This window comes from Felis catus, chromosome B4 (genome assembly GCF_018350175.1).
Source record: "Felis catus isolate Fca126 chromosome B4, F.catus_Fca126_mat1.0, whole genome shotgun sequence".
Taxonomy (NCBI): Eukaryota; Metazoa; Chordata; class Mammalia; order Carnivora; family Felidae; genus Felis; species Felis catus.
Window position 1 is genome coordinate 107,737,248 of NC_058374.1, and position 15,626 is coordinate 107,752,873.

General features: G+C 32.9%; 1 protein-coding gene across 12 annotated transcripts in view; it reads left to right on the plus strand.

Moving 5' to 3' along the window:
- The window catches only part of LRRIQ1 (leucine rich repeats and IQ motif containing 1), a 232,830-nt gene that overhangs the window by 115,189 nt on the left and 102,015 nt on the right, over window positions 1-15,626 (plus strand). For 6 of the 12 annotated variants that reach the window (XM_019835297.3, XM_019835300.3, XM_045062119.1 and 3 more), the window contains exons 23-24: window positions 1,769-1,795; window positions 6,889-6,990. In XM_019835297.3, coding sequence (XP_019690856.2) covers window positions 1,769-1,795; window positions 6,889-6,990 — 129 coding nt within the window. Of the gene's footprint in view, window positions 1-1,768; window positions 1,796-6,888; window positions 6,991-15,626 lie in introns of those variants that run through there. The other 6 variants (XM_019835299.3, XM_011284143.4, XM_019835298.3 and 3 more) reach the window with 5 other exon arrangements.

Sequence of the window (15,626 nt, forward strand, 5' to 3'; positions counted from 1 at the left end):
CTGCATTGGACTCTGTGCTGACAGCTCAGAACCTGGAGCCTACTTCAGATTCTGTATCTCCCTCTCTCTCTCCCCCTCTCTCACTCACACTCTCTCGCTTTCTCCTCTGTCTCTCTCAAAAATAAAGGTAAACATTAAACAATAATAATAATAATAACCAAGATACTCTTAGTTTCCAAGGAATAGCTGATATTTCTTGGCACAGTACTTTATTGATAAATTTCTGATGATTTATTTTTATATTCCAAAATGTCAACTTTCCTTTTTTTGGTGTTTGTTTTATTAGTGACATCGTTTATCTTTTTGAGATAGCTGTAGTACTTTTTATTGTGTGCTAACAGTTTGTAAAGTTTGAAAGATTGAAATTTTAAACTTTTTTTTAAATTTTTTTTTCAACGTTTATTTATTTTTGGGACAGAGAGAGACAGAGCATGAACGGGGGAGGCGCAGAGAGAGAGGGAGACACAGAATCGGAAACAGGCTCCAGGCTCTGAGCCATCAGCCCAGAGCCCGACGCGGGGCTCGAACTCACGGACCGCGAGATCGTGACCTGGCTGAAGTCGGACGCTTAACCGACTAGGCCACCCAGGCGCCCCGAAATTTTAAACATTTTTAAAGAAAATGTAGCGGTGCCTGAGTGACTCAGTTGGTTAATTAAGCATCTGACTTCAGCTCAGGTCATGATCTCTGGGTTCCTGAGTTTGAGCCCCACGTCAGGCTCTGTGCTGACAGCTCTGTGCTGACTTGCTTTGTGCCTCCCACAGTCTTGTTTTATAAACTCCTATTAAGTTCATCAGGACTCAGTGAACACAATACTATAAGGTGGTTCCCAAGGATTAGTAACTCCAAACTCTTAACAATAGTGAGACTTTGTTTCAGTCCTAGGGAAATGGAATCCAGTATAGTAAGTCAGGGTAGTTTGACAAACTTTTTTATTGCTTTGATGTATATATTTTTTTCATCTTCAATATTACCAACAAACATTCTTTAAATAGCTGTTTTGAGAATAATAAAAGTTTCTGAAATTCCTGGGGGAAGTTCAGATATTTGAAGTGGCATAAGTACTATTTCAGCCAATGTTCAACAAATAATTATTACTTATGTTCAAGGTCTATTTTTTAAAAGATATTCACAGTGTTTGTAATAGTTTCTGATAGTGAAGCTAAGAAAAAAATCTATCTTAGTAGAATCTATCTCTGGAAATGTGTAGATCTTTCTTGCTCATTCTTATAACTAAGTGATTTTTGTTGATAAAATAATTTTTAATAAATCAGCATAGTAAATAATATGTTTTAGCAAAAGTTTTAATAAGGAATATATGCTCATACAAAAAACCATTGTGTTAAAGGACAAAAATTAGACATAATAATTATCAGGCAAAATCAAACATTTTTTATCTGTCACAAGGTGGCATGATAGAGTAACAAATGTAAAAGGACAACCAAACATACAAATTAACAACCTAATTTTAAATTTAACATTTTGCCAGTGGCCATTAAGCATGATCTGTTAGGTAAAGGTCTAAAATGGCAATTGTATAATTTTTATGGATATCATTACTCTAATTGCATGATTGTAAATCAAATTGCATTGTTACTACTGAGTTTGTACCCTTGTTAAGCTTTTGTTTTGCTTTTGTTTAATCAAAATAGTATTAGATTAATGAAATACAAGTAATTTTTTTCTTTTAAATTTGAATTCCATAATGTACAACTTAATGATGACATTTAAATTCTCCTCATTCTTTTTCTCTACTGCCTCGTCACAGCAGATACTCAGAATAGAAATACTCAAGGTAAGATTAAGGATGAAATAATGAACAAGAAAATCAGTGGGATCTTCTCCAATTATAATACTTTAGTCTTCTACTAGATTAATAATGTAGCACTTATGTCATTTTGTATCTGTGAATGAATCGTATAAGATTGTACCTCTGGTTTTCTTCTTACAGAAAAAGAACTTTCTAGTACATTTCCAGTTTACAATTCAATATGTAAAATCCTACTACCTTATTTAAATCTGCCTAAAATAATGGCCATAATTTTAAACTTTTACTAAGAAGTTAAAATGATGCTTTAGATACTCCAATTATATTAAACACTTAAAAATTAATAGTAATTTTCAAATATACATGGATATATATATATATATATATATATATATATATATTACATGGATAACATGCCAACTTGAAAATCATAAGCCACCAGAGGGCAACATTGTCCATAAAACTACGGGAGACTATCCATCTTTGTGGGGGTAGGGAGGGTGGTAGGTGAAACATCAGAGGATAGAAACTTTTAATGAAATGGAATCAATTATGTCTTCCAACCTAACAAAGCTGTAATCCTCAAGGAGTGGGGTATAAATGCACAGGTTATGGAAGCTTTAATTCAAATTTCTACCATGAAAAACCTTAGCACAAGTTGCTCAGTAGCATAATACTTCCTGTTTATATCTTATACGTGTATTTATTAGCCAAGGGATATGAGTCCACAATATTTGTTTGAAGATAAGAGTGAAAATAGGGCAAAAGGCTGAGGGTCAATTACTCAAAGAGAGTTGCAGATAGGGGAGGAATACACTGAGTTTGCTGATTAATAAAGAAGCAAGGGGCCAAGGAAACATACAGTGTAGGCAACCATCAGGGGAGAGTCAGTATTAATGACTTCTACTGGGATAAAAGAGGTCATCTGCTTTAAACAGAAAAAGCCAGAAGAGGAGGGGGAGAGGGAAGAGGAATTGATTGGAAGTCAGAGGATGAAATCTAAAATTGTGAAGAGTTATATTTACTTAGTTTGAGTTTGGGTTCTGATTATTGTTATTCCTAGCAAGTTATTGCTGTTTTTCTCATGATGGACATAAGCATGAACCAGTAATGACTGGTCTTATCTTTATGGAGTTTTTATTTGTTTGTCTTTTTGTATTTACTGTTGCCTCATGCACAGAAGTAATTTTAGAATTTGGTGATCTGTGTTGGAATTTAGCGAATACGCAGGGAAGGTTAAGGTGTATAACTACAGTGGAAAGCATGATGTGCAAGATGTGAGTTGCTGGTTTACTGAGAACATAAGAGTCAATAACCTAAAAGTAATGAGCTTGACTGGTAGCAAGATTGAGAGGAACAGGGTCAGGGAAGAGAGTAAGTGCTTTGTTTTGATGTGGAACACTTCTCAGAGAGGATAAGTTCTGAGTATAGGGATTTGGGTGGAGAGCCCTTAAAAAGTTTAAAGGCTAAGAATATAAGGACAAAAACACAATATTTATCATATTTATGCATATCACATTTCAAATTTCATTGAGTAAAGAAAGAGTAGGATGAAGCAAAAGAGGTTAATTTAGTTCTAAAGGTAGGGCTACACTAGGGACAAGAATCATCTTGCAGCAGTTTGTAACACCTAGCACAGTGTCAAGTACATAGTAAGCACTCAATAAATACTTGTTCATTTTATTTCAGCGATGAAAATAGCTTGAGACTGTGTTGGTAACATGTATTTGTAGTCAAGAATTAAGCCAGGTAGAAAATAAGTTAGACTAACTTTTTAATGTGACTCGAGCAGTCATGGGCTACCACAAAGAGATCAGGTTGCAAAATGGTAAGGTAAAGAATGAATGTGAAGGATCAAAAGGGACTAGAATAGATAGAACTGTGACAAAATTAAGTTTATTGATAATTTGTTTTGTTTACTTCAGTGATTTCTAAAAATAATTTATAAGAATTTTGGTCATGTGGTGCCTGGATTAAGCGTCGGACTCTTGATTTTGGCTCAGGTCCTGATCTCACAGTTTGTGGGATCATGCCTGGCGTCAGGCTCTGTGCTGAGCATGCTTGGGATTCCCTCTCTCTTTCTCTTTCCCTCTCCTGCTCGTGCGCACTCTCTCTCTCTCTCTCAAAATAAATAAAATTAAAACATTTTTTGATCAAACATTAACTTTGTTGCGCTAGCAAAACAATAATAAAATCCATTTGAATAGTAAGATCCTTGAGGTGAAGACACTCCTTGTTCCCCACCTAATATCATACCTGGCATATGGTAGATATTCAATTAACAACTATTAACTGAATCAGCAGTAAATGAGATAAAAGTCACTAAATACTTTTGACTGTGTGTATGTGTATGACTGGGTATGTATATTATAGTCATTTAAATATATGTTTCTATTTGGGAAAGCAAATTTAAATTAGTAAGTAAATGATGAAATAGTCATCAGACTTAAAACATATTTTACAGCACAGCTGTACTTTGCACATACAAAAAATGGGTAATAACCAGGTTTTTATGTATGAAGTTAACAAGAATAAGATCAACCAGTGAGCTAAGATTAGGAAAAGAGATTATATAGGAGATGAAATAATTTTAAGGTTGTTCTAATGCCTAAATAAAGTTATGTTACTTAAATGAGATTATGAAGTGTTGAATACGGAACCACATACATAATAGAAACTCAACGTACTTATAGGTTTCTTTAAATATTTTATAAAGATATATTTAAAATCTATTTCCCAGACATTGGGCAAGCCATACTGGGAGACAAAAGATTTTTAAAACAGCAACATAGACTTGCCATTGATGACCTCAGAGGGTAGATTTAAATGTACAAAATTGATTTTATGATGCAAGAAAAAGGTTTCACAAGCTGAACTCTTTACAATAAGTTTGTACCCTAGCTTATTTTTTGAGGGTATTTTTTGAGGGTAAGAGTAGTGTCTTATTTCACAGTGGTATTTCCAGGGGCTATCAAAATCAAGTGATTTTTTTCCCCCCATCTAGAATACTGTTTCTTGCTTCTTTATTATCCCTTTGAAATTTGAATTAATGTAAGTTTTAAATAAATTAAAGGTCGCAATCAGAATGTTTTAAAATGAAAGGATATTGAAAATATAGCATTGTTTATGCGCCCTTGTAGAGTAAAAAAATTTTTTTTGAGTAAATTGAGCTAGGCAACTTTTCTAGATATTTTTGTATGTATTCTTTAATCTTGATAATAATATGAGGAAAGTGCTATTTTTTCTCTGTTTTACATATTAAGAAATCAAGTCATGGAGAGATTATTTGCCCAAAGGAGTACCAAAGAATTTATAAAAGATCTACAGCTATTATTCTGTGTGCTATATAAATAAAATGGGTAAAATGAAGCTAATTATGGACCATCAATTAATATCATCTTATTCTATGGAGGATTTAAGATCTTTTCTGAGAATAGAATTGCCAAGTTGGAAATATTATTCTTATTTATGTTGTGGTTATATGTTTACTAGCCAGCATTTGTTGAGCACTGACACTTTGCAGACATGAGTCTTGATGCTTTACATACATTATTTCATTAGTTCTCGCAGTAGTATTTCAAAGTTAATATTATTTCTCTTGGGTAGAGAAGTGAAGGAGAGAGGGCAATTTTCCCAGAGTCATACAACTAGTAAAAATTAGGTCTCGGGTCTAATCCAGTTCTGTCGAATTGTAATGTCTTTGCTCAGGACACGCATATATGAAATGGAATAGCAAGAACAGGAGAACATGTAGAAAGATCAGTAGGTTGTAAGGTATCATACAGAACATAAGCCCATTGGAATCTGTCTTCCCTGACTGACTAATGCTCCTTTTGACATGTCAGCATGGTTTTTCATAAATGACTTAGACAATATATATGTTTTATTAAATAGACACCATTTTTTTAACTATGTTATTCTTATTGCTAATTTATGTTGAATTCATATAGGCACACCCAACTCTTACAATACCTTAGGTCACATATAATTATGAGACATGCCCAAATATTGACTAATTCCCTAATCTTGAGAAATATAATCTCTGTGAACCATGGAAATCATGCTTATTAGTAAAGGTAATTATTGCTAAAATATTGCTCTGTTTTTTCTAATAATATTCTAAAAATATGCTATCTTAGCATTTAATTGAAGTATGTAGTTTGAGCTTTACAATATTTAAAATCATATTTTTCTATTTGGCATATTCAATGTTACTGCATTAGATATTAATTAAAGATTTTAAGTTATCCTTTTGCAAGATGATGTAAGATATTAAGAAATGTATGCTGCCCTTAAATGTGGTTTTATGTTAACCTACTTGAAATGCATAAATTTCCATTCTTTATTCTACTCCATTACTTACACCACTATTTTCTTTTCTCATAGTTCTTCAATAAGCAAAAAGTACAACTGCACCAAATCTCCAATTTACATTCCATAGAATCATTCATTACCAGTAAATTATAGGGCCCTATATTTACAATCATCCCATTTATTTTATAAAATTAATAGATTTAGAGTTCTCTTGGCTATAAAATGTATATAGAATTTCCATAAATTCTTTGTTATGTAAATATAATACATTAGGACAAAAGCAAAACTGTTATTTTATCCATAAAATTAATGAAATGATCTTTGTCTCTCCTATCAATTGTCTTGCTTACATCTCCTTTCTCCCAGCTCCTCATATGTAGAGGAGAGAATAGTAGGGTATATGGCCTTTCCTGTGATAATAGCTTTCACCTATTATGAATTTATAGAAATTTTACTTTATTCCAGCGGAAATCAGGAATTTAAGAAAGGAGCTAAAATAAACAGTAAAACAATTCCCAAAATAAAAAGATGATGCCATTACTAGAAAGTGTTTATGTGATTTTTTTCACATTATTAGCATTTCTGTGCTCTGTATTAATTACTGGCTATGTACTTAATCAGAAAACCAAGAATATGTGAATGGTTAGTTGCTATTTCATATTATGAAACTTTGACATAATTACCAATATCACAGTGATTTATAGAGTGGGTATTATTTTTTAATACTATCATAAAAAAATATAGCCACTTCAGAGATAGAATGAGCCAGAGCTGAACTTTTGTCTTATCTTGCTCTTTTTGTCTAGATCCCACTGTTTGCCTAGAATTATTCAAAAACAATGAAAATAAAGTTTCTGTTACAAAATCACCAAAGAAGGCACAGCCCAGAAGAGATGATCACTTTGAAGGTATGGTTTAATCATAGATACATAGGTAAAAAAGGTAAAGATGGAGTATGGGATTGTTGAATCACTGTATCATACACCTGAAACTAATATAGTACGTTAAGTAACTAGAGTTGAAAGAAAAAGTTAAAAAAATAAATAAATAAAATAATTTGTAGAAAAAAGATAAAGATGGAAAATTGTATCTCAAATAAAAATTTTAGGGGTGCCTGGGTGGTTCAGTTGATATAACATCTGATTCTTGATTTTGGCTCAGGTCATGATTTCATGGTTTGTAGGATCAAGCCCCACTGCACTGATAGCAAGGAGCCTGCGTGGGATTCTCTTTTTCTCCCTCTCTCTCTGCCCTGATAGTGCGGAACCTGATGCAGGGCTCAGACTCACGAACAGTGATATTATGACCTGACCCGAAACCAAGAGTCAGATGCTTAACCAACTGAGCCTCCCAGGCACCCCAATAAAATAAGTTTAATTCTCAGTAGTCCTAAAGTACATATATGAAATATTATATATAAGGTATAATTAAATAAAAGTCAAAATACGTCTCTTGGAGCTAAAATACTAATTTAGTGCATTGATTAATTAGCATAGTAGTTTAGTATTTGTATCAGTGCTAACATAAATTTAAATTTCTTATATTTTTATGTGAAATCTTATAAAGCTATTTCATCAGTGTTACTAATCTCATTCAAATTTTACACTGACTGATATTAGCCAATATCAGTGGAAGTGAACCCATGTGGAAATGATATTCTAATATATTTACTTTACTGCCAATATACACAAATTGCATTAAATGTTATAAATTAAACTATGGAATTTTAAATATTTTACTATATTTGAAGCTTGCCCAACTGACTTTTGGGGTAAAGGATTTATACATCTAAATGCAGATTATATTTCTGATTTCAGCATTTGGAAGAATTATGGACTTACATTATTGAACAGAAATATTTAAATATGTCAGAGAAGCCAACATGACTTACAATAAGTTTGCCATTGCTTTCTCTTTAATATTACAATATTCATAATTTTATCTATACTTTTGGATTATAATTTCTAATAGGAAAAATACATTTGAATGGAAGCGAACCATTTAGAATTTTTAATACTATGTCTTCTATACATTTTAAATAAGTCTTAAAATTTATGCATTATTGGAGCACCTGGGTGGCTCAGTCGGTTGCGTCCATTTTTAGCTCAGGTCATGATCTTGTGGTTTGTGAGTTCAAGCCTCACGTCAGGCTCTGTGCTGACAGCTCGGAACCTAGAGCCAGCTTCAAATTCTGTGTCTCCCTCTTTCTCTGCTCCTCCCCCACTTGTGCTGTCTGACTCCCTCTCTCAAAAGTAATTATTAAAAAAAATTATGTATTATTATAGCATATTGAAAATAGATATTTTGATTTACAGAAGAAAAATTTGATAAACCCCAAATGTATACTTTTCTTTAGATGCCTATTAAGTATGTAGCAGTGGAAGACATGGGGTCTAGAATTTTCTTTAGTAGTAAATATATACATAAGAAGATAGATAAAATAAGTATAGCAAATTATTGAATTTTTTTGGATCAGTAGATGATGGTATATGTAGGCTTGCTCTACCATTCAATTGTTTTTTAATATTAGAAATTTTCGTTAGAAAAACATTTTTAAAAATTCGTGACCATTGAAGGTGTCAAAAACCAATATTTCAAAAAATACTTATCAATCAGTATTTTAACAAAATTAAAATATGTTTTCAATATAAAATAGGGCTTGGGTTTTAATTAATTTCCTTATTACAGTCTTAATTTCACCATTTCACTGTGAAAGAAAGAGATGAAATTCTGCTAAAATCAATAACAATACCACAGCTATTACCTGTTAAATAGAAGCATTGTTACTTTAGAAAGGCAATGCCTAGTGAGAAAGATAATTGGGGCATTTTTACCCTTTAAATTAGCATACATCTCACAATCAAAAGAGAGAAATCTATCCCAGCCTGTTCTATAGGTCGCATTATCTTGTTCTGTGAAGTGTGAAGGTATGCTACCATCTAGAATAGTGTGTGTAAATATACCATATATGTATATGGTATATTTATAGATTTGTGTATTAATATAAAATATGCTAGGAATAGTTCAAATACTGACAGAAATAAAGTGGACCATAGAACATAGAACATTTCTACCTATGCTTCATGATATGAAGTTATATGTTTTTGTTTACTTTCATCCATATGAAATGCATTTAATTTACTTTTTTTTTTCTTTTTGCAACCTCAAATATATTTGTCATTTCATTAATTTCACTGAATGGTCATTATGTATTATGTGGGTACCAGATAATCTAGTGACTGACAGTTACTTTCAGCGTTGGTGTTCTTTTTTTGTTTTTTTGTTTTTGAAGGAATAGGCTTGGCAAAGACAGCTGTACATGGAAGAACCTTTTTTACCTAGTATGTTTATTTCTACCTTCTTTTAAGAGGGAAAGAGTGAGGCAAAGGTAATTTGATCATTGCTGGCCAGGTTGAATCCCAAGGTGACTTTACCTGTCTCTCTGGCATCACATGCTTCCTGGACTCATATTATTTCCTAACTTGCCGTAAGGGCCAATCGGTTTCCCCCTGAGTAGCCTGACTCACCCCAGCTTCCCAGTAGAGGGCACATTTTAAAATCAGGCCTTTTGAGATACAATTTCTATAATATAAAATGCACCAGATTTAAGAGTACAATTCAGTGAATTTCAATATATTCACAATAACACAACTATCATCACAATCTCATTTTAGAGCATTGGAAGGACTTTTCCCTTAAAAATTTCAAATGAAATTAATAGTTTGGCATCTTACCCCCCAAAAGTGAGGGAGATCAGAATTAAACCTCAGTGTAGGTTTAGATTGAATGTTCTATCTGAAACATTCTCTCAGCACAATGGCATCGCAGCACTGTCTTATAATTTCCTTGGTTTTGTTGAGATTAGATGATAGTATTATTTGATGATTTCTCCCTATAATTCCCATTTATAATAACACTGTGTGATTTTTTTAATGTTAAGTTTAAAAAATATTTTCTTCTCCACTTTGCAATTATCTGTGGGGTATTTCCATGATTTCTCTTATAAATTATACTAAAATTATTTAGCTATTATTGCTGCTTTTTTCTGAATGTCACTAATTGGACAGAGAGGGTGGTACATATCCTCTATTAGGCAAAAAAATACACTTAAATTTGAGGAATATTTGATGAAATATAAAATAATATTAAGTGATATAAGGTAAAGAACTATTCCCTTTTAATAGACCATGTTTTACAAAGTATCTTTCTATTTTGCAATAACATGAAATATTGACAATTTTTGTCTAGCTGCCAGATTTACAGCTGTAACCTTTTGAAGGCTGAGGAACTTTTGACTACACCTGGTCCCAGGGTAACCTCATACATGTGCAGTATGTTAGGTATCAATCAGTTATTCCTGTGAGACAAAGCTAAGAGTCTGAGGACTTTACAGATTCAACGTTGGTTTACTTGATTGACTTGTTTATTTATTTATAATTTATTTAATGTTGCATTACTGTTTTCCTTTACCCTAGGTCACCCATAATCCCTACTTAGGCTTCAATATCTGATCTTGCCTTAGACTTTGAAACACTTTCTTGATTATTACCTCAGAGATCTCCTACCAAGTTTCCTTTTTTATGGTAAAATGCTCAGTGTAGCATCCTGACATCACTCTTCTATAGCTATCACTGGTATAAAAAGAAGCCTAGCTTAATAAAGATAAGTCTAGGTTCCAGAGTTAGTCTGACACTAACTGCCTGAATGGAACTGAATCTTGATTCCACCATTTATTGACTGTGTGGGCTTGAGGGCATTATTTAACTTCCCTGTTTAGAATTATTTTTCACATGTAAAATTGGATACTAATAGTACCTAGTTGTTGGGGATTACATGAGATCCTCCTTGTAAAATGCTTGAAATACGCAGTATAAATATATAGTTAAGTCCTCAAAACTTGTAACCATTTGCAATAGTCATTTTAAAAGTACAGCTTTATTCTTTTTTCCTCTTGCTTGCAATTGGTAGTATTTCTTGTATTTCTTGCTAGGTAGGTACTGTGCCAAGAGTTTTACTTAAATTCTCTTATTCAATCTTCAAAAACTCTGAAGAATGTATTATAACTGGCAACATTTTACAGATGAGGGAACTGGTTTTGAGAGTTTGATAGGTGATTTGCCCAAGATCATACAGAGAGTAAGTGACTGAACAGAAATGGAGATAATTTCTTTATGAAAACAACGCTAGCAAAAATCAAACAAAATGCAGACACTGAAGAGCAAAGGTTCTTCGATAATGCTGAAATGTATATACAACCTTAGAATCAAAATATTTAAGAAAAAGAATAAAGACTAATGATTAAGTTAGGCAAAACTCTGGGAAACTAATAGCAATTTTGTTCTTTCTCATAGCTTGGATTAATATAAATTAAGAAACAGGTTAGTACCAACATGGTGATAAATGTCTAATTTGTGCCATGTAATTAACTCCTACCTCATCTAATATTATTATTAATATTACCGTGATTATCTAACATTATTAAGGACCGTATCTGTTAGACTCTAAAAGTGACCATATTTCTAATCACCTATTTTAATTTTCAGATAGATGAGAACATCTCCACACAGCCCAAAAGTAAACACTCTCCTTTTGCTTCATTTTTTCTTATTATTATTTATTCACAAATTAAGTGACATTCTTGCCCTAATCTGCTCAAATTTTAAAATTTGCTACTTCTAAACCAATGCCAAATTCAGACTTTTGGCTTTAGCCAAGGAAGGAAGCGAGACAAGCCAGGAAAACAATTGGATCTGGCCCAACAACCTTCTCAGAGAGGCAAGTTTTGTCTTCGTTCCTCCATTCCCTGGGACATTTTACTTGATTTTAATGTCAGGTTTTCTTAATTCCCAGTCTGGTGCTGTCATCACTAGCATGCTTTCTATTTCTCCTCTTATAAAACTGAAGATTTACACACACCATATGTCCTTTTACATCATAGATGTTCAAATATTTTTGTACTAAATTTTTGAGCATTGAAGACATTAAAAGACCTTCAACTTCTATAATTTTTACTTCAGAGCATTTCTAGCTAAACCATCTTCCTTTGTGGTATTTTTTATTGTATGATTACAAGCATTTTCTCTTCTAGCTTTCTTCCTTTTAATACCAGCTTAAGGCACAGAGTCACATTATGTAGATTGTTTTAAAGTACGTCTTGTATTTCTGTAGTTGTACAGAGTACTTGCTATTAATGCCAATGTGATTAGGTATTAAGAGCTGGGAGAATAATTGCAAGCAACCAGAGAATACCTGATGTCATGCTGTAAAGAAGAGATGTTTGCAATCTTATTTCTACTGAGCAAGACTCAATATTAGTCAAAATAAACAAGGATCTGAATATTCATAAAATGTGCTCTGTCCATCAGTATCTCAGTTTGCAACAATGACTCTACTTCAAATTACTATTTTCTTACTAAATGTTAAGCTACATGTATCTCCTTGGTATTCACAGCCTTTAGGATAACACCTAATGCATAATGGATGCTTCATAAACTTTTTTAGTGAAGAAAAACACAAAGGACCATACCCTTAAATAACTTCAAATGTAGATGGAGCTACATGATGCTTCTATAACATCTTTGAATATGCTGTTTCCTTTGATGAACTGGACTCACTGTCCTATGCGTTGAAGGAAATCTCTTCACTTGGCTAATTCTTGTCACCTCAGGCATTAATGCCTTAAGAAAAAATTTTTCAATTCTAGCTTACAACACCACTTACTGTGTTCCCACAATAACCAGAACAAACTTTTATCTACCATATGATATAATTAATATAATATAATATATAATTATGATATGATATGATATGATATGATAATAGTCTCTTTACTCTTGCTTGTTGCTCACTGCTTGTACAGGCATTGTTCTATGTGCTTTACCTATAACATAATGAAATCCTTACCACAGCATTTTGAAATAGGAAACAAAACTTCATTCATATTAGAAAAGTAAAAATTTGCCTGTTCCTACAAAGAATTAAAAATCAACTAGCAAAATCTTGTCTAACTTTTGTATGAATGTTTTTATTTTTCAACCTGACTAATAGAAAAGGATCTGGGGAAAGAGTCAATAGAAATTGGAAAGTAAGTGGGAAGCTCAACTTTAAAGAATATTGAAGGTCAGGTGCTGTATTTTAACCTCCTTTGTAGAATTTAATATGATGCATTTTATATAACTTAAGTATTTAAAATCTTCCCATGATCTCTCATTGCTCTTAGAACAAAAGCTATCGTTCATATCATGGCCCACCTGACTGTAAATGTCAGAACCCTTTTCAGTTCCTCAAGTATGATAAGAAATTTTTTACTTTGAGGCTTTTATACTTCATTGTTCTGCCTGGAAACTCTGCCCTCCACACTTCGCACAATGACCCTCTCATTGTTTAGTTTGTGTCTCCAGTCCCATGAGAAGGCTTTCTCTTACAACACTACCTTAGTAAATTTTTCCTCTCTACCTAGTAACTCTCTCACCCAATACCCGCTCCATTCATTACATTTATCTGCTATTGTCCTATTTAATCTAAATTGTTAAAATTTAACTTAAATGTTGTATTTCCACTAATAGAATGTAAGCTCTACCAAGGGAGAACCATGTCGGGAAGATCTTATTTAGCTATATCCTCAGCACTTAGAATAGAGCCAGATATATAGTTGGCACTCAATAATAAGTGCCAACTTATTCTTTCTTTCTTGAATAAGAAAGAAAAATATGTGTAAGCGACATAATTAAAACTCCCTAAATATATTTTAGACAGTATCATGGTATTTTTTAATATAAGGTTCAGAATCAATTTAACTTTCTACAGAAAAAAAATCTGATTAGGAATTCAGTCCAATAGAGCATGAAGCAAACTGTAAATTAAAAAAAAAATTATCTGTGGAGGGGCACCTGGGTGGCTTAGTTGGTTAAGCCTCTGACTTCAGCTCAGGGCATGATCTCGATCTAGTGGTTCGTGGGTTTGAGGGTTGCCTTGGGCTTTGTGCTGACCCCCAGAGCCTGGAACCTGCTTTGGATTCTGTGTCGCCTTCTTTCTCTGCCCCTCCCCCTCTCATGCTTTGTCTCTCTCTGTCTCAAAAATGAATAAACATTTAAAAAAATTTAAAAAAATGTATCTGTGGATAAGGGGGATTCAGGAAATGGTAATCCCAAGTTTGAAAAAAGCTGATTAAACTCTTCCTTAACCACATTAGTTATAAAGAGTTTGTATTTTCTACTTTCCCCCAAATTCAGCCAAAATAGAATATTTATTATATATTTTATAGTGTGTATATATACCTTATGTATAGATGATTTACATATACATATATACTTTATATGTATTTTTTGTGTGTATATGTATATATGGTGTGTATATGATTTAAAAATGGGAAAGGATTTCAGAGCTCTTAAGGTTTTTTAAATAAACCATGTTATGTAGACTATGAGATGTTAGTTTATTTTCCATTAAAAAATACAAGAGGACTTCTACTTCTGGTAAGAGAAGACTATGTAATTCAAACCAACCCTCCTGCAGAGAACAACTTTAAAAGCTGGAAAAGTTATTTTTAAGAATGTAATTGAAGTCATTAGAGAACTAACAAGTAAGCAAAGAATTATGAGTCAAGAAGAAAATACAAAGATGTGAGAAGCTAAGCAAAGCATTTGATAATGTCACCAGTCTAGGTGCATTGCAAATAGACTTTCTAGTAGCCTTTTGCCAGAAACAAACATAAAACATCTCCAGAAATAGATAACATTCCAAACTTCAAATTATCTCTACATTTTTTCCTATGCAGTGTTTGGTGCGCACACACACACACACACACACACACAAAGGCATAGAAAGAGATGAGACAACATTGAACACCAGGAGAAACAATGGATACACATAGAGCCAACAAGATTTCAGATAATGGAGATTTTTAAAGAAATATACATAATAACTTTAGGGATATAGAAGAAATTGAGGATTTCAACAGATACTGAACTTATAAAAATATCCAAAAGAAACGTATAACTTAAAAAACTGAAATTAAGAACTCAATGGATAGATTTAACTACAGGTTAATCAAAACTGAGGAGAGATGGGAAAATAGGTCTGAAAGAAATATCTAGGGGCACCTGGGGGCTCAGTCATTTGAGTGTCCGACTTCAGCTCAGGTCATTATCTCACGGCTTGTGGGTTCAATCCCCGCATCAGGCTCTGTGCTGACTGACAGCTCAGAGCCTGAAGCCTGCTTCAGATTCTGTGTCTCCCTCTCTCTCTCAGCCCCTACCCATCTTGTGCTCTCTTGCTGTCTCTCTCTGTCTCAAAAATAATAAACATTTTTTAAAAAATCTAAATTGAAGCATGAAATGAAAGAGAATCAAAAATACAGGAAAGAGATCAGACATGCAAGATTCAGCAAAAATGTCTCACACACATGTAATTACAGTCCAAGAAATGGTGAGAGAGAGTGTCATAAAAGTAATGTTTGAAAAGTTAATGGTTGAGAATTTACTAAAAGTGAGGAAAACTTCAAGTTGTAGGTTTAAGAAACTCCATGAACCATAAAACATAAAAC